We start from the raw sequence: 18,722 nt of genomic DNA, 5'->3' as shown, positions 1-18,722 counted from the left end.
TTTGAAGCCTAATCAAAATGTTACGTTTTTTTTGTTTTTTTTTTGTTCTTGAGAGGGCTCCTCTTATATATTCCCTGCCCTCCCATTAGAGCTACTGTTTGAACACCCTTCCAGCTAAAATCCATAGCCCATACACAGCATTAGGACACACCATCAATAGCTGTGACGTAATTGAAGCCCATGGAAAGTGAGTCAATGGAAGTGTGAAAGTGTGTGTGAATGTGTGTCTGTATTTCTGTAGCCACAGTATGTCGCACAATCCTTTTTCAAATATGAAAGAGAATAATAAACTTCACATGGTCAGATAATGTGACAGAAAAACCGATCACATTGATTTGAACAATGTGCATAGTATTAGATTATGTTTCTTATTGATAACCTAAAAGACTGTCCACACGTGATCCGGACTGTAGAGAAAGAAAAATAATGAAATTGAAATAAAGAGTCAACAAAGAGTATACTGCTACTCCACTACAACTCAGATGTAAATATTCTACTTTTTACCCCACTTAATTTATCTTTTAGCTTTAGTTACTTTTCTGATTACAATTTTCTCCTTCCTGTCCAGTGGCACCATGTATCTCCAGATCATTCTGAATGCTTGTGATAAACTGAAGGATGAAGTGTTCCTTGTATGCATTGAGAAAATACTCCTCCTACCTTACAGTAGATCAATAAAGTCTTGAAAAAAACCTGATGCATCAGCTAGAAAATGTATCGTCACAAATTAACAGTTTTTCTGATAAATTCATGAAAAGTTGACTTTTCAGAGATAAATGGTTCTCACAGGACAGCGGCAAAGCTACAAACATGTGATGATCTTATAGGCACTTTCACACCGGAGTACTTTTCCCACAAAGGGAAGTATAATATTTTACAAATGATGAATTACAGCAAACATGTGCAATATATCCATTATTACAGCTCCGTGGGATGGCAGTAAGACGATATGGGTCCGTTCTTATCGTGCATCCATGGGTAAAGATAAACGCATGTAGTGATGCTGCTTGCTGAACACGTAACATGAACGTACCGGGCGGCGCGGTCCCGTGGATTAGATGCGCGTTCATAATGCAGAGGGATATAACTCTCAGAATAACGTTATTAGCACATTTTTACAACTTGAGGAACTAATGTTTTTAATAAGGGCTATACAACTGTTCATACTGGGTAGTTTATTTAGTTTAAAAAAAATTATCCAACGATTTACAGACCACTCTTTCCCCATGTAAGTCAATGGGAAAAAGTGTTTCCGGGCCTGGCAACCAAACGGAAGTGTAGTACCGCCGTTTGGCCACCACGAATATTTTCATCTGAGTCCGGCGCACTTCCTGGGGGCTTGCTCCCAGCAGGTTCTACTGAAGCCTTCCGAGTAAATCGCCAGAACACCGACACCTCCTCATCTCCACCGCTCCCATGTTTTCTTTTGTGTTGCCATAAGTTAGTCTCTCTGCGTTTGTGCGCTGGGCTAATGCTAATGCTAATAATGTTAATGCGAGGATAATAAAATGGCGGCTTCACAAAACGGGGTGTGGTTTGCTTTCCTCCCTGCCAATCAGACATAGGAACCTTTTTCTCCCACGAAAGTACCTGCTCTCTAGCAGGGACGGAAAAGGGGGTAAAAAAGGCTCTGATTAACTCATTTTAGTTCCGTCTCTTTTTGGTGTGAACGCGACATTTCGGAACTATATCGGAACTAAAGTGGGAAAAGTACTGCTGTGTGAACACGGCTTATGAGTTTAATCTAGCCAACGGATATAAAGTACGTAAAAACATCCACAGCGGTAAAACACAACACAATGCAGCAGTAATGTTGATCCAGAAACAGCATATACAATATGAACCCTGACAGGAAATATTTTACTGCCCAATCCATACTTAGCAGGTTTTTTCTGATGCATAGTGTTTTTGAGTAAGCGATTGACTGCATGACTTTTACTTGTAGTGGAGTATTTTCACGGTTAGGTATTAGTACTTTTACTTACTTTTAAAAATATATACTTACAGTGTGAATGGTGAATACACTTGGTTTTAGCATAATGGCTTATTTCACAATCATATATATATTCAATTACTGGATTTTGATTATTGATCTTTTAATACATCTTTGACTGGTAAAGATAGAGCTAGTTTGAATTACTTTGTATACTGCTGCTGGATGTCTTATGTCAATGTTTATTAGTTTATCACTAATGTTATTAGGTAATTATCTGTAAAGTAAAGCTGGCAAATAAATGTACTTGAAATACAATATTGGCTGTCAAAATAGAGTAGAAGTACAAAGTAGCATAACATTATTATAATTGAATTTATTATAATGACTAAAGTAAGTACACATACCTCAAAATTGTACTTAAGTACAGTACTTGAGTAAAATGTACTTCATTACATTCCACCAGTGGATATATGAATATACGTTGCAGCAGCCTCAGTTAGATTTAAATGTGTGTGTGATACCGATCGAACACAAACATGCTCACAAACACACACATGCACGCCTGCGGAGCGTCTTAACGACTGTAATCAAAGTTAGCCGAGTTGTGTGTGTGTCTGCATCAGGCCACACACTGATGCTCCGCACAGTTTGAAGAGGAAACTAAATAAAAGGCCCAGCTGTCCCAAACACAGTGACTCTGATTCCCCTAAATGGAAGATTGTGTTGCAAGAAAGAGACGTATCGTTCAAATATTTAATGGCATCCTGCTTACATGTGTATTCATTACAAGGAGAATCCCCCTTAAAACACTGTTTTCTGTAAACACAGCGTTTATCGTGTGATTCTGTTTTGCTTCTCCAAACACACAGAATGATGCGATAAGATGTTTTTCACGGTATGAAAGGTTGAAAAGCAAAATAATGTTTCAAACATTTTAATTAATTAAGTTAAATATATATATTTATATTTGGGCTAAAAAATAATCTGCACCTCAACCACCTACAAGGGTAAAACCCAGCTTTTAGTTGAATGTATTCATAATTAAAGGGTGTTATACTGTATATATATATACAGTATAATTCAGAAGCCTGGGACATTATACTTTTACATACAACATTTAAATCATTATATTTGCATACTTTTAGGATTTTCTTTAATGCATAACTTTTACTTTTTAGTGGGTTTTATTGGTATTAGTAGTTTTAACAAAAGAAAATGATCTAAATACTTCCTTTCTCAGTGGTATGAGCATGTGGTATCTGATGGTGCTAGGTGGAAATTCACCATCAACATTCATGTCTAAGGCACCATTTGTATATCCAATAGTTGTCATATCATCACATTTCTCTAAGATACGTTTTGAGTGGATGATTGACAGCTGATGTCTCCCCTCAGGACCAACGAGCTGCTGGTGGCGTTCCTGTCCAAGTACCGCAACATGAACTTCATCAAATCTCACGGCAGAGACAACGCACGGTGAGAAAAAGAGAGTTCAATCTTCATCACAGTTCCTCTTTTAAATCTCCCTTTGTGTGTTTTTTTTTCTCTGCTGATTGGAATCTTATTTTTTGTAGGGGAGGTAGTTGTCTTTTGTAAAAAGATAATAATTGCTCTTCACTTCCGCTTCTTCTTTCTGTTTTCCTCTTAGCATCAGCATGAGTTTCAATAAAACAATGACAGTTTTAATTTAGATGTTACTATTAACAAACCTTATAGATATCATATATATATCATAAGAGTTTTACATTATATTATTAAGATAAAATGGCCGCTTACACAGGTTAAGTTTCTTAAAGCAGTATACGTGTAGCTAACTGCATCTGTCTGTATGTCAGTTTGAGTCATCATCTCTGGACATTCCTCTCAGATTCATTCGTAAGCAGGGTCTGGACCGTCTGTTCCTCGAGTGTGACACGCACATGTGGCGTCTCGGGGACCGTAAGATCCCAGAGGGCATTGCGGTGGACGGAGGCTCTGATTGGTTCCTGCTGAACCGGCCCTTCGTGGACTACGTGGTGAACTCCAGAGACGAGCTGGTCAGCAGCATGAAGAGCTTCTACGCCTACACACTGCTGCCTGCTGAGGTAACAAACACACACACACACACACACACACACACACACACACACACACACACACACACACACACACACACACACACACACACACACACACACACACACACACACACACACACACACTCTCTCACTCTCTCTCTCTCTCACTCACTCACTCACTCACTCACTCACACACACACACACTCACACACAGACACACTAACGTGAACATTTTTAGGTACTGTAATTTTCGGACTATAAGCCGCGCCTTTTTCCCTATTTTTCGACGCTGCGGTTTATATAACGGTGCGGCTAATCTATGGATTTTTACAGCTAACAGCCAACACCTTTAACTCTATGGGCTCTATGGCCGGTCCGCGGACCCCCACCTTTAAGCGGCGGGTTCCAGCAGGAAAAGCTGGAGGCCGGAAAAGAGTGAGACAGGTAGCGCGCAAAAGTAAAAGTGGAACCGAGAGTGGTATTGTTAGAAATTAAAATCAATGTTTTAATGGGGAAATGTAGTTTAAACATGCCGTCAGTTTTAATGCTCTTTTATACTGAAAAACCAGAAATTCTTGTGTACAAGCAGTTAAGCTTTTATTCTGAAAATCCTTCATCTCCGGTTAGCATTTAGCATGTGGCTAATATACGATTTCCTAAAGAGGTGAATTTAGTAGCGAAATTATATGGAGTGGTGCAAACCGAAGCCTACTGATTTAACGCTACAACTATAGATGTCGAGATACTACCATGCTGAATATTAAATGAAGGTACAGTTTATTTGAATACATTATTGTTTACAGACGAGAGTAGCATGTGACAACATCCGGAATGACCGGAAACCAAACGAGCCGAGAAGTATTGTTTAGAGTATTGATTAAAGCGTTTAGAATGTGTTAAATGAAAAGTGATGAAAGAGAATATGAGGAGAAACGGCGTGTTAAGCATATATTGAATGTGAAAAGAACCTATCCTCTGTTTAAATGCAATAACGGACATTAGAGACGAGGTGAGCCGGCAGGCGGGGAGGAGCCAGCAGACGATATATAAACAGCACCGGAGGAGAGATCCATTCTCTTCTCTTCCCTATCGAGGAGAGCCAGATCACAGCTGTTTGTCTGACTGAACAATATCATACTTGTGTCCAACCCGCGCCTTTTTTAATTAAAGTACCCAATTGAACTTTCACAGAGACTCCATTTAGTCTCCTATTTTAAAGCTTCTCTCCTGGTCGGGAGAATAACGAACACAGTTAACAGTATGCCGCTGCTGCGGCTTATATTCAGGTGCGGCTTATAGTCCGAAAATGACGGTACTTTACTTGATACTTTGCTCGAGTATTTCCATTTTTATGCTACTTTATAATTGTACTTGTAATTAATTATTACTTTTGTTTGTTCAATTGATAAATTGTTATGTATTATTTATATTTTAACCATCGATTAATCTGACAATATTTCTTTGATTTTTGCGGTCTTGTCTGACTTAAAAAAAACTGTTTGAAGTCTTGTGATGGACATTTTCTATTACTTTAACTTTTAACGTCAAATTTATTGAATCTTTTGAAACATTCATTGGATCAAAAATATCCGTATACTCTTTATTTGTCACAGACAAAATATGCATATCAGAATTTGGCAGAAATTTGATTTTAAGATGCAATCATATAAAATATGTTATTTTTAAAACAGATATCTGGCACATCAAAATCATATTGCATCAATCAAAGAAAGTACATTAGATGAATCGCTTTTACTGAAGAGAATAAACGTGCGTGTCTGTCTGTCCCTGCAGTCGTTTTTCCACACGGTTCTGGAGAACAGCGCCCACTGTGAGACGATGGTGGACAACAACCTGAGGCTCACCAACTGGAACCGCAAGCTGGGATGTAAATGTCAGTACAAACACATCGTGGACTGGTGCGGCTGCTCGCCCAACGACTTCAAGACCTCCGACCTGCCGCGCTTCCAGGTGAGACTTTAAACTAAATTAAGCTCATTTTGATATAAACTTTTGAAATAGAATAGATGTAGTTTATGTTCTAATTTCTGGAAATGGTTTTGATGTTAATGAGGCAGTCAATAACAAATTAAAATATGCAAAACCTAAACCTTGAAGGTGGGGTAGGTAATTTTGGAGAAACCAGCTCGAGTGCGCTGGAATTTGAAAATATACAGCCGGAAAAAATCTGCCACTTCCTTACAGAGCCCCTCCTCCAACACACACGAACGCGCACATGACCAATGAGGGCACGAGATAAGTTTGTGCACAGATGGAAGGCTGACAGGCAGGTAGGCCATCCAGTTATTTTAGCCGGGCCGGCTAAAATGATTGGTCGTGCTTTTTACAGTACTACGGCTTCCACAGATGACATTTTTTTATGGATTTTTTGTCAAAGCATTTAAGATATTCATTGCTATCGGGATGTTAAGAGCATTCCATGGAATATAACAAAAAGTGTATCACGACCCGGTTTCTCAAACTCACCTACCCCACCTTTAAGTTAGAACACATTATTATAGCCTATCTAATAATAGAGAAATATAAACAAAGAAAACTATTTATTTAAGTAGTTGCCATTTTTTACATTTAAATGTATATGCAATGAGGTAGAGTGTGAGTTCAATGTTTGTTAACTGTTAAGGGTTATTTTAAGGGAAAAATACAGTGGATTCTGTTTTTTTGAAAGGAAAACTTACGAAGTTTGAAGTTCTCTGATATCCAGAAGTGAGGTAAATATAATATGAAAAAAAAAACAACATTACTTCAAATATATATAATGAAAGATTCAAGCAGTTTTTTATCCTTTTGGTAAATGGACTGCTTTTATATTGATTTCCAGTCTTTGCGGCCCCTCAAAGTGCCTTACAACAAATCAGCATTCATTCAGCCATTCACACACATTCATATTGAACAGAGGCATAGGCTGCCATACAAGGTGCCACCTGCTCAGGGAGACTAACATTCACACACTCACTCACACACTGTTGGCCATGGGAGCAATGTGAGGTTTATTCATTTGCTAAAAGACATGTTAACCCCAGCGGCCAGGAATCAAACCACCAACCCAACGATCAGTAGTTCACTTTAACTCCTGTGGCTCAAGGGCGGGCTAGGTTTTTAGGTTTGATCATTTAAAAAAACTAGCTAGCTCTAAATGGCTCTTCCAATGCTAGTGTTTACTTTGATCTTTTTTACCAAGATATACAAATGTGACAGATGTGGTTTGAACGTCTTGTTAATCTCAAAGCTTTCCCTGGTGTTCATTCTTTGGATTTTGTTGTTTTAATTGTGATAATGTTGCAGCCTTGCTACAGAGATGATAGACTTTATGCCCGCCCTCCCTTCTCAGGGCCTCTGTGGCCCAGAATAGCTCCGTATTCACAAATGAGCAGTGGCCTCGGAGCGGCGGCTCTCGGCTAGCTGTAACCACAGACCTGAGCAGCCTCTGTGGTCGGGCTTCGGATGGTTTCTATAGGAGCTGGTCCTGGAAACAGCTGGACTCTTGGTATTTTTAGAGCTCTGTAGCGAGTTGCCGCTGAGGTTTTTAAAGTTATCATTATTATAATGTGCGGGTTCGCTTGCTAGAAAGGCTGAGTCCTGAATGTGAGGGTCAGGAACACACATGTACAGTACTATACACACACTCTTTTTTTTCTCCATCATTTACCAAATCAATGTGTTTTAGGTTTCTTCCTAGAAGGAGTTTCCTCAAATTTGGCACAAATGTCCACTAAGACTGAAATTATACACATTTTGTGGTTAAAAGATCAAACATTTCATGAACTAATTATGAAAATATCACACAATATTTTATTTTAAAACAACATTTTGTTTTCAGCCTCTCAAATAAGGACACTTACGGCTCTTATGTTCCATATCATATTTTAGTGAATATTTTTGAGGTTTGGACCAACAAATTAAGACATTAAAAAGTAAACAATCAAGAAAATAATACGCAGATTTATAGATAAGGAAAAACGTTCCATCTCATGTTGTCGTGAATTTGTTTGTTTTGGATCATTTAAGTTATATTTGTAAATCCATATTGTAAAAAATGTTGATAAAACTATGCTGTAAAAGGTAAAATCCAAAGGCATGTTCACAAGTGTGAAACCTGTGTACTCTAAATAAAGCTGCTCCTACAGGCGAGCAGCTGCTTGAGTCATATTTGGCTGACCTCGTTCACATAGAGAAAAGGCACTTTTATATAGTTTCCCTCTGATGTTCTGTTGTCTTTAGCTGTGTAAGGACACAGATTGTTAGGTAACAGCCCCAGAATAACCTCTGAGATAAATCTGCTGCTCGCTGCAGTCCGCATGGCTCTCATTATGTTGGGGTTTCCTGGCCCGGCGCTGCTGCCGGGGCCACCAGGAGCCGGCTGGGTGAGGTCATGACAGCATGAAGCCTGCCCTGCCTCCTCAAGAAACAGCCACATGATGAATTGTGTGTGTGTTTGTGTGTGGTCTTACTCCAACCATCCTTCATTTTTGTTTGTATGTTTTGACTACAGCAAGCGTCAAGACCCACCTTCTTCGCCAGGAAGTTTGAGGCCAGCGTGAGCCAGGAGATCATCAACCAGCTGGACTCCTACCTATTTGGATCTCACCCCTCGGGGACCCCGGGGCTCCAGGCCTACTGGGAAAACATCTATGAGCATGAGACGGACGGCCCCGCCAGCCTATCAGACTCCACGCTCAGCCACTATCACGCCTTCGCTCGTATGGGACTGTCCCGCGCCGCCAGCTCGCTCCAGGGACACCCCAATGACAACAGCTGCAGGTAAAAACATGTGGGTTTATTGAGAATGGGAAGTGTTGTGGAAGTCAACCAGGAAAAACTAAACCTACTTTTATTTGTGTTGTGAGAGAAATGTGTATGTACAGTACCAGTCAAAGTTTAGACACACCTTCTCATTCGAAGCTTTTTATTTATTTTAATGATTTATTTAATTGTAGATTAATACTGAATACATCTGAACTATGAAAGACTACCTCATGAAGCTGACTGAGAGAAGCCAAGAGTGTGCAAAGCTGTCATCAAGGCAAAAGGGGGCTCCTTTGAGTAATCTAAAATATAAAACATATTCTGGATTTTTTAACACTTTTTTGTTTACTACATAATTCCATATGTGCCTTTTCATAGTTTTGATGTCTTCAGTATTAATCTACAATGTGTAAACATATTTAAATAAATAAAAACCTTCAAATGAGAAGGTGTGTCCAAACTTTTGACTGGTACTGTATTAGCCATATTATATAAACTTCTCCCAATACAATAATCAGTGGTGAATAAAGTACTTGGATATTTACTTTGGTAAAAGTAGTCACACCACAGTTTAAATACTTTGTTATAAGTAAAATGAAAGTATGTCTACGTTTTACTTAATATTATAGTTGTGGAATTAGAAAAGACACAAACACTCGAGATTTAGTGAATGCAGCATATGTTGGGAAAAAACATATTTTCCTTTAACGGTCCCCTGAAACAGAACCATGAGTTAAAATGTAGATTGGAAACATTATGTTTTCATGCTGAACCTGTTTGGTTGAATTCAAACCAACAGTCCGGTTGTTTTGGATTGTTTAGGTTGGTCATAATGTTGTCCAACAAACTGTGTAACAAAACACCTAAAACAGAACAGCCTGAAAAGGGGGTTTTTGGTCCAAGTCCCAAAAAGACAAACACCTAGATTCAGTAATCTAACTCTGTATTTTAGCAGAAATGTTACTGCTGTTAAATCCATGTCTTGATTGTCATTGGGCAAACATTTCACAAACGATGTGATAAACTACTTTCTCTATTTTTCCCATTTGCCACTTTTATGACATGACATTTGGCCGGGTTGCTGAATTGTATCATATTTGTGATAAATAAATCCTGCAGCATTACTTGCTTGTCAGTTACCAGAAGTTTGATTTCCCATGTGCTCCCCTGAGACAGATAAGACTGTTTGGTTTAAATAGTCTTGTGTTTGCCTGTTTGATTTGGATTGTTTGGTTTGGTTTAACATTCTGTCTGTCAAACATTAGTGGGAACCAAACATTGAGACCAAAACTGCCTGAAAAGTGGCTCTTTGGTCCCGTCCCCAGTGATTAATGGTGTGTGCGGTGTGTGTATTTGGTGGTTACCAATATAAAACTAATCTATCTAATCAGTGTTGGCCAGCTGTCCTTTAAGCTTCATGTTAAGAGCTCTTAGTTGTGTAATTAGTCAGTGCGACAGGAAAAGCGAATCTGCTAACGTGGCAAAGAGGCAACAATGGATGACTTTTGACTTGGTTTTATTCATTGATGTGTACTAAAGGCAAAACAACCTCAAGTCCAATTTTACGATGTAATGGCTTTATTGTTGTGTAGAGCTGTTTTTGGCTATACGAAAAAAAACAGGCAATAAAACCCCCAGGCTCCTTCAACAATGAAACATACAATATTTGGGACATAAAAATAAATACAATACAATGAAGTCCTCTGCCACCATAAGTGTATCAGGATTATTCAGTCGCTGGCTCAGTACATTTAGGCAGAGAGAAACTGCAGAATCTCTGTCTGATGGGATCGAGGAGGACGGGCAGATGAAATGTGTCTTTCCACTAGACTCACTAAACCGGTGTGTATGTGTGAGTCCAAATTAAATATAAAGATAACTCCAGCTTGTCCTGGGATACAACCAGGCTACAGTGTCTGCAGACTGGATTTTTCCAGCAGAGTGTGTGTGTGTGTGTGTGTGTGTGTGTGTGTGTGTGTGTGTGTGTGTGTGTGTGTGTGTGTGTGTGTGTGTGTGTGTGTGTGTGTGTGTGTGTGTGTGTGTGTGTGTGTGTGTGTGTGTGTGTGTGTGTGTGTGTGTGTGTGTGTGTGTGTGTGTGTGTGTGTGTGTGTGTGTGTGTGTGTGTGTGTGTGTGTGTGTGTGTGTGTGTGTGTGTGTGTGTGTGTGTGTGTGTGTGTGTGTGTGTGTGTGTGTGTGTGTGTGTGTGTGTGTGTGTGTGTGTGTGTGTGTGTGCAGGGGTGGAGACCCACAGTAGGTACAAGGAGGTGGTTGTTGTTAGATTTTGGGTGGGGATGGGTGGGGGCAGCATTATGGGAAGTGTGTGTGAAGGGGGGACAAGGGTGCAGGAGTAAAACAGGACTTGTCTGTTCCAACTTGTGATTTCAGTCTGAGAACACGAACACACTAATGTGTGGATATATTTAAACATGCTTCCATCCATATCCAAAACGGAGCTCTATTAGGAACCCACTGCTAAGCTGTTGGAATTTAACAAGCAGCCTGTTCATGCTTTTGCTCCATTCTGACTCATCTCATGTTTCTGTACAGCTGATCACATGCTACAGGTGGGTTTCCACGATGGGTTTGTATCCAGTTTAAAACTGCTAACTAAGGTCCAGGTGTTAACTGGGCTCTGAATTCAAGAGTTCTTTTGAACCTGTGTTTTACACAGATTAAGTCTTCTGAACAGAGAGACATGAAAATAATAAAACTCCTAGTTTCTCAAAGGACAATAACATTTCTTGTGGCCCCTGAACATGATATAAAATGCATACATTATATTTTAACAATCTGTTGTCTATTTCATATTCAGTTTTGTGTGTGCACTCTCCTTGGTTATCACATTTTGAAAACCCCTGGTAAAGGATGTCATAAAAATATGCCATGTTAGGCTATGGTATGTCATTAAAAAAAGTCATAAAATATAATGTAAAAAAGTCCTAGTAAAATGTGTCACAGTAAGAGTATAAAGTATAGAATACCATAAAAAATGTCATTATATTGTCGTCAAAGGAAAATAATCCATTAAAACTAAAGAAAATTGAGAATTTCATAAAGATGTCATACAAATTATAGTATAGTATATCATAAAAGAGAACAAAATATTCAATAAAATAATGATAGTTTAGTGTGTCACTAAAAGTACAAAAATATTGTTTGTCTTTAAAAAGACAAAGATAGAAATGTAACTTTGCAAAGATGTTTTTAAATGTGTCCGCTTCATTGCAGCATGTTCTCAGTACAGTGTGTTTTCCTCTCTCAGGTTCATGTCCACGAGCCACCCCGTATCCGTCCACCTCTACTTCCTGTCAGACAAGTTCCAGGGCTACCTGCTGCGCCACGTGGCCACCAACCGAGCCTCCGCCCAGCTGGAGAGCCTGGAGACCTGGGTGACCTCCAAAGACCACTACACCCCCGCCAGCCCCCCCCAACCCAACAACAGGCTGCAGCACGTCCAGGTCAGCACACACACAGTACATTGTTATGACCAGTAGGTGATATTATGTATGTAGAAGTTCTGAGAAAATAGAAAGTTGTTTATTAACACAGCCAGAAAACTAGCTCGTTGACGTTCTCAGGGACCTAAACACTTCCATGACCCTCTCCCTGTTCTCCAGGTGGGGGCGGACTGGGACCCTAAGGAGCGTATCTTCAGGAACTGGGGGGGTCTGCTGGGCCCCAGGGACGAGCCGGTTGCCGTGCAGCGCTGGAGCCGCAGCCAGAGCAACCTGACGGCCACCGTGGTGTGGATCGACCCCACCAACGTCATCGCCGCCACCTACGACATCCTGGTGGACGCCTCCGCCGAGGTCACGCACTACCGGCCGCCCCTCAGCCCCCCGCTGAGGCCCGGCCTGTGGACCCTCAGGGTTCTGCACCACTGGAACCTGCTGGGCCAGACCAGCTTCATCATGGCCCCGCTCGAGTTCCACCGGCAGCAGCCTATACAACAAGGTGAGGGGGGGAGACACCCTAAATGCATCTACACATTAAATCATGACATCTAGCTACTGCTTTAATACTAACTCACATACAAATTAATCAACCAAGAAGATACAAACTTAGAACGGCAAGAAACGTACATTAGCCTTAAAAAAAAGCCAAACCATGTCAAGTACTATAATATTTTTAGATAGATTTGAATAGCTAAGGTGCAGACATAACAGGTCTACAGTGGAAGATGTGTAGACTTTCAGCAGCCCTGATCAGCCGTCTTTAACCTCAGGGTGACAATAGCTGTTACCCTGTGTAAATCATGTAGGACAGTTAGGATCAAATATACTGTAAAAAATGAAAGGCAGACCGACTTTATTTACAGGACCTCAATTATTGAATACATATTTAATTGTTAATTAGCTCTTGTCAACATGCCTTAAACATGTTGCAATAACCTTTTGGTGAAATAACGTTGAGGTAGATTTAAGAGGATAGGAGCTAATAGAAGTATTTTATTCATAAATGTTTCGGTTTCTTTCAGCTTTAATTTCTGATTATTCATGTACTGTCTTACTATGGTTTAGGTTGTTGAATATATTTTCAAGTAAATATTTGTATTGGTGCATCCCTAATTACAGTATATACCACTGTATAGCACATTTTCAGACGTTAAAAAAGTCCTTATTACATGGTCCAGTAATTTGTATTGTCTATAAGCATCGTTTTGTGGAGTGACCTATTACTACTATTCTGCTAGTCAGTAAAATATCACTAATTTGGCACAATGCTTGGCTATAATCCTGCAGAACCTCCTTGAAAACACCTGTTGAACAGATATTTAAGAGCAGCACAGGGGTCACTGTAGTCTTTATGTCAAAAGCTAATACTCAAATTACACACACAGAGCAGAGGCCCTTCCTGTCACAGCTGTCAACACCACACACACACACATATTTATAGTGTCAGTATCCAGTCACGCACACACGGTCACCTCTGTCCCAAATTAGCTTCCCGCTGAACCTCCGTGTGTGTGTGTGTGTGTGTGTGTGTGTGTGTGTGTGTGTGTGTGTGTGTGTGTGTGTGTGTGTGTGTGTGTGTGTGTGTGTGTGTGTGTGTGTGTGTGTGTGTGTGTGTGTGTGTGTGTGTGTGTGTGTGTGTGTAGATAACTAAGTAAAGCCTGGGATATGAATAGATGGTGATGTTTTATTGGCTGCTGTCATAAAGTGAAGATGGAGTGTGACGTGATCTGATCAGAGTGTGTGTGTGTGACATTAGGTGTCTGTGTGTTAAAATAGAACATTTTTTTACTTCCTTAACATAATGACATCACTATGTAACACTCACGCTTCTATTGGCTTCTGCTCCAATACATTGTACGTCATAGGCTAAAGGGTGGGACATCTTTAAGTGGTTGACCAATCTCAACAGAACCTACCACCTAACCAATCAGAGCAGAATGGGCTCTGGGTTCAGACAGAGGGGGAATTTGGAACTTTGGGATTTTAGCCTTTGCTGAACATTAACATGCAAAAAACATATATACAATACACAAAAGGAAAGGGAAAACCCCAACAAGCATAATAGGGCCTCTTTGAAGCATGTAAATATGTCACAGTAGAGGCACAAAATACCCAAATTAACCTGAAAATGTGTATAATAGGGCCCCTTTAAAGAAAAATAATCAATAATGTAACCTAACATTTTTTTGTGGTCAATCAATCTAATTTCAATGTCAAAAAATGTTATATAGCCCAATATCACATAATACAAAATGGTCTCCCTCTGTCCTTCGACACTCGCATTAGACTCTCATAGAAACCCTACAATTGATGGCGAAAGACTGTTACAAACCTCTGGTATAGCAACATAACAACATTACCAAACAAATGAAAGTGATAATGTGAACATATGATAATGTTGGATCCAGCAGGATGTCAAAAAGCTTCTTTTTTTTTTTTGCACCACTCTTCTCTCCTCTCCTCTCCTCACCTCTCCTTTCCTCTCTCCCCTCTCCTCCCCCCTCTCCTCCGGGGGTCCAGAGGACGCCCTGCGGCTGCACAGCGGTCCGCCCAAGAACTCCTACATGGAGCAGAGCTTCCACGGCCTGAACCCCGTGCTGCGGCTGCCGGTGAGCCTGGGGGCAGTGGAGGAGGCGGAGGCCAACGCCGGCCTGACGGGGGTGCCGCTGCGTCTCTGGCTGGACCGCCTGCTGGAGGGCCACTGGTCGGCCGCGGACGTCTGCTCCATGGGACCCAGCGTGTGTCCCATCATGCAGCGCTGCAAGCTCACCCCCTGGAGCTCCGCCAGCCCCGACCCAAAGTCTGAGCTCAGCCCCCCCAGAGAGGACGGGAGGATCAGGTAGCAGACGTACGGACTGAGGGAGGACACAAGGAACACATGAAGGAAGACACACGTCCTGTCTGATATTTATTTATTTAAAAGTGTGTGCAACATTACAGTAAAAGGGATTAATGAAACTCTGGAGGCAGTGACGGGTAGAAGAGAGGAAGCATCTCCTTCAGTCCTCAGTCAGCCTGCTGCTCTCATTGTTGCTTGGGACATCATGCTGTGTGCGAGTGTGTGGGTGTGAATAAGTGTGTGTGTACGTGGTGTGTCAGAAGAACTCTATACCTCCTGATGTGAGCGTTTCCCTGGGGGAAGGTAGGCAGGTGTTACATGTTCAGATGCTGAAATATAAAACAGTTGGTCCTTGTAGACCAATTCATACTTTCTGTGTCCATGAAGGTCCCGAGCCCCCTGGAAGAGCGCCTGGCTTTGAGCTCATTTTTATCTTAGCCAAGCGGTGGAATTATAACTTTCCTGTCTCAAGATGACGTACAGCACACCTCTAGCTGGAAGAAACAGGAAAAAATTAGCAAGCAATAGAAATATGTCATATTTATTTTATATTATTTATTTGGTGCCAAAATGACCATTTAATTAAAAAGTGTTCAAAACAAAGAACTCTCTGAATCCTTCAGTCAGCCTATTATATTGGACTTTACACACTTTCTAAATCTGCTCCATACTCGCTGTAGAAACGGATGTCACTTTCAAAGCGTGCAACTAATATACGAGTCATTTATTCAGAAGAGGGTTTATAACATTTTTATATATATAAGTCAGTGGCTAATATTTCATATGCTGGAATTTGCTTTGACAAAAACACCTGCCTTGGTTGGGGGGTGTCTAACGGTTACAACATTTTGTATAATTGGTCTCAACAAAAACAAATGGTATCAGTTATAATGAAATAATTGGATGGAAAACATGTAATGATATAGCTATCAGCAAACAGAGCACAAGTTAAGCCTTGGAAGGGAATATTGTTCTGTATGTCTGAACACAGAGCCAAAAAGGTACATATAAAATAAGTTATGCAGATAAATAAGTTAGATAAATTGATAATTGAATGTGATAAGAAGAGATTTGTTCCACAATTAATATTCCTGTATTCAGAATATCAGATTGTAGTACTCTGGAAAGTAAATGGGCAAAAGCAAATTCTCGAAGCATTTTTGGTTCCTTCCATACTAAAAAAATATATACCCATGCATAAAGTCGCTGAGATTTGAGTTTGAGTGTAGTGCGGGGGGAGAGGAGACCACCGACACAGGTTTTGCACCTTTAGATTTCCATGCTGCCCTGTGATGGACATTGTGCCAAGACGTTAAATATTCATAGGGTTGCACCAGTTAGGATGAAGGTTACACTGTGTGGCTTTTAAGAGTAGTGACGCATACGGGGCTTATGTAAACAACAGCTTTAGTAACGGTTTTTTAAAGACTTGGCTAATATTTTCAGTTTTAGTCAGAGACACTGAACATAAACAATACTGTTAGTGAAAACAAATCAGAAAAGGTTGGTTAACTGGATTAAATGTCAGTTCAGTTTCATTGGATAGAGTTTGGAATTGTAGCTACACAAGATTTTATTTATTAATATTCCGTTTTTTTATGGATTACACAAACTACGTTTAAAAAAATAATTCAGCTTTAGATGAGCCAGGCTAGCCCTTCCCACCTGCTTTCAGTCTTTATGGTAAGATGATCATATTTTTTTGTTAATTTACAGCAAGAAAGGGAATAAAAGTTCTCCTGAAAATGTCCAAATATTACTTTTCAACCCCACCCTATGTTACTTGTGTTACCAAATAACAACTAACAAAACTTGATCCTCGCTGGTGCAATCCATCTTTTGTTTGATACTATAAAAACTGATATTTACTATTTTTTGATAAATCATTTCAATGTGTGTAGTTGCCATGTGACTATTATTGGGACCAAAACTGGAGAGGAGTGTTTTTGTTTTGTTTTAACCATGAGAGTGAAGCTGAGAATGAGTGTTGTTCTGTGACAGTCAGCACTTTACGTATAGCATATAATGGTCACAAAAAGGATTGTGACTATTATATATAAATTATTATTTGAAATGGACGCCTGATGCAGATGTTACCAGAAGTTATGTTTCAGCACAGTGTTGGTGGGTGTAGCCATGAAAGAGCCATCTTCTGTTAAATATATCAGACATTTACTGCCACTAGATTAAGGGTTCAAATGACAGCAACAGGTACGATCTGGTTATGTTTTAACTTTTGGATTTCTGAATTAGACTGAGGACATTTCCCTTGTTGTGAATCCTTTACTTTTATTATGTAAAAAGCACAATATAAAAAAAATAGGTTCACCTGTAAGGGAGATTATTAGGAAAGATAATATGCGAGAATGAGGACATGACCATCAATAAATAACAGTATTTTGCTTAACATTCAAGACGGTAGCCTATATATACACAACTTTGAAATAGTTCTTTATGGTTTTGTGTCAACAAAATAATAAGATTTATTCATGAAAAACCCTATTGCTGAATTAAATCTGTATTTATTTCGGTTCTGGGACAAAAGCTGTAAAAGAAAGCGGGCTTTTATTTTGAAATGTAGCATGAGGGGTATATAGGTCTAAAGGAGATGTTCACCACAAAGACGGGAAAAAACCATAACCAGGTAGAAAACGTATGACTATTTTATTTAGTAAACATGTTTTGAGTTAATTCGACAGTCATTTGGTTTAAATGTCGCATCATTCGATTCACACAAAATATTCGGTTTTAAATACATTTCTTATGGAGTTTTCAGAATTATTTTTTTTTTTAAATGTAAACATTATTTATTAATTACCACACACATACAATCATTATGCCTTTATGCTTCATTTTTGCATCATGTCGGTCTCAGAGAAAGTCCTGAATGTTAAAAAGACATTTTATTTTCTTTGCTGCACAATGTTAATTTGAATATTAAGAGCCATTTTATGTCCGATATGTACTTTTCATATAACGAGTGAGTTGATGTACTCAGTATTTTGTAAAATACTCTGACGGTGTACAGTTTCTAAGTTAAGATGATGATGGTGCCACAGAATTCATGTGACTGTTTATAAGAATTTTTAAATGTTGATAAAGTTTTCAGATTCTGGAATTATTATTTCATACGTTTTTCTCACACTTAAATTCAGTTTGTTTATTTTATTTCCAGTACAACCCTTTTTGACGCAAGTGCCATTTTTGTCTGATGTGTTTTTTTCTCTCTCTCTCTCTCTCAGTGGGAGTAGTGCTGTGCCTTAGATGTTATCATGTTTTAGGAAATGGTCTCTGAAAGCATCAAAAACTCTAAATGTCCAAAAGCCAAAAAAAAAGTAATAAGAATTTCTGTGAATGCCTTATAAATGACCTTGGCGATTTTGAAGTACATTTTTTGAAAATAAAACTGAATCTCCCTTTATTTCATGCCTGTCGATTTATTTCCGATTGATGTATAAACAGGTCATTCCGGGGTGGGTCAGAGGGCTTCATGGAGAAAAACCTCAAAGACTGTAATGTAACAACAGTCACATTTACTCTTCCAAAAAGGTACTTACAAAATGTACTGTGTTTTATTTTCAAGCTACCTCATACGATTTTACACAGTATTAATGCCGATATATATACTTTTAATTAAGGAAGTATTTTGGAGGAATTGTATTCATATA

General features: G+C 39.5%; 1 protein-coding gene across 2 annotated transcripts in view; it reads left to right on the top strand.

Moving 5' to 3' along the window:
- Positions 1-18,475, top strand: part of LOC307016656 (xylosyltransferase 1-like) — a 38,884-nt gene extending 20,409 nt beyond the window's left edge. For both annotated transcript variants that reach the window (XM_079645863.1, XM_079645864.1), the window contains exons 5-11: positions 3,332-3,412; positions 3,804-4,020; positions 5,788-5,964; positions 8,507-8,775; positions 12,023-12,218; positions 12,378-12,714; positions 14,736-18,475. In XM_079645863.1, coding sequence (XP_079501989.1) covers positions 3,332-3,412; positions 3,804-4,020; positions 5,788-5,964; positions 8,507-8,775; positions 12,023-12,218; positions 12,378-12,714; positions 14,736-15,058 — 1,600 coding nt within the window. In that variant the 3' untranslated portion in view covers positions 15,059-18,475. The remainder of the gene's footprint in view (positions 1-3,331; positions 3,413-3,803; positions 4,021-5,787; positions 5,965-8,506; positions 8,776-12,022; positions 12,219-12,377; positions 12,715-14,735) is intronic.
- Positions 18,476-18,722: the final 247 nt, after the last annotated feature.

This window comes from Notothenia rossii, assembly GCF_949606895.1.
Source record: "Notothenia rossii genome assembly, chromosome: 8".
NCBI lineage: Eukaryota > Metazoa > Chordata > Actinopteri > Perciformes > Nototheniidae > Notothenia > Notothenia rossii.
The sequence above is the reverse complement of the archived record's forward strand: the minus strand, read 5'-3'. Positions and strand labels throughout refer to the sequence as shown.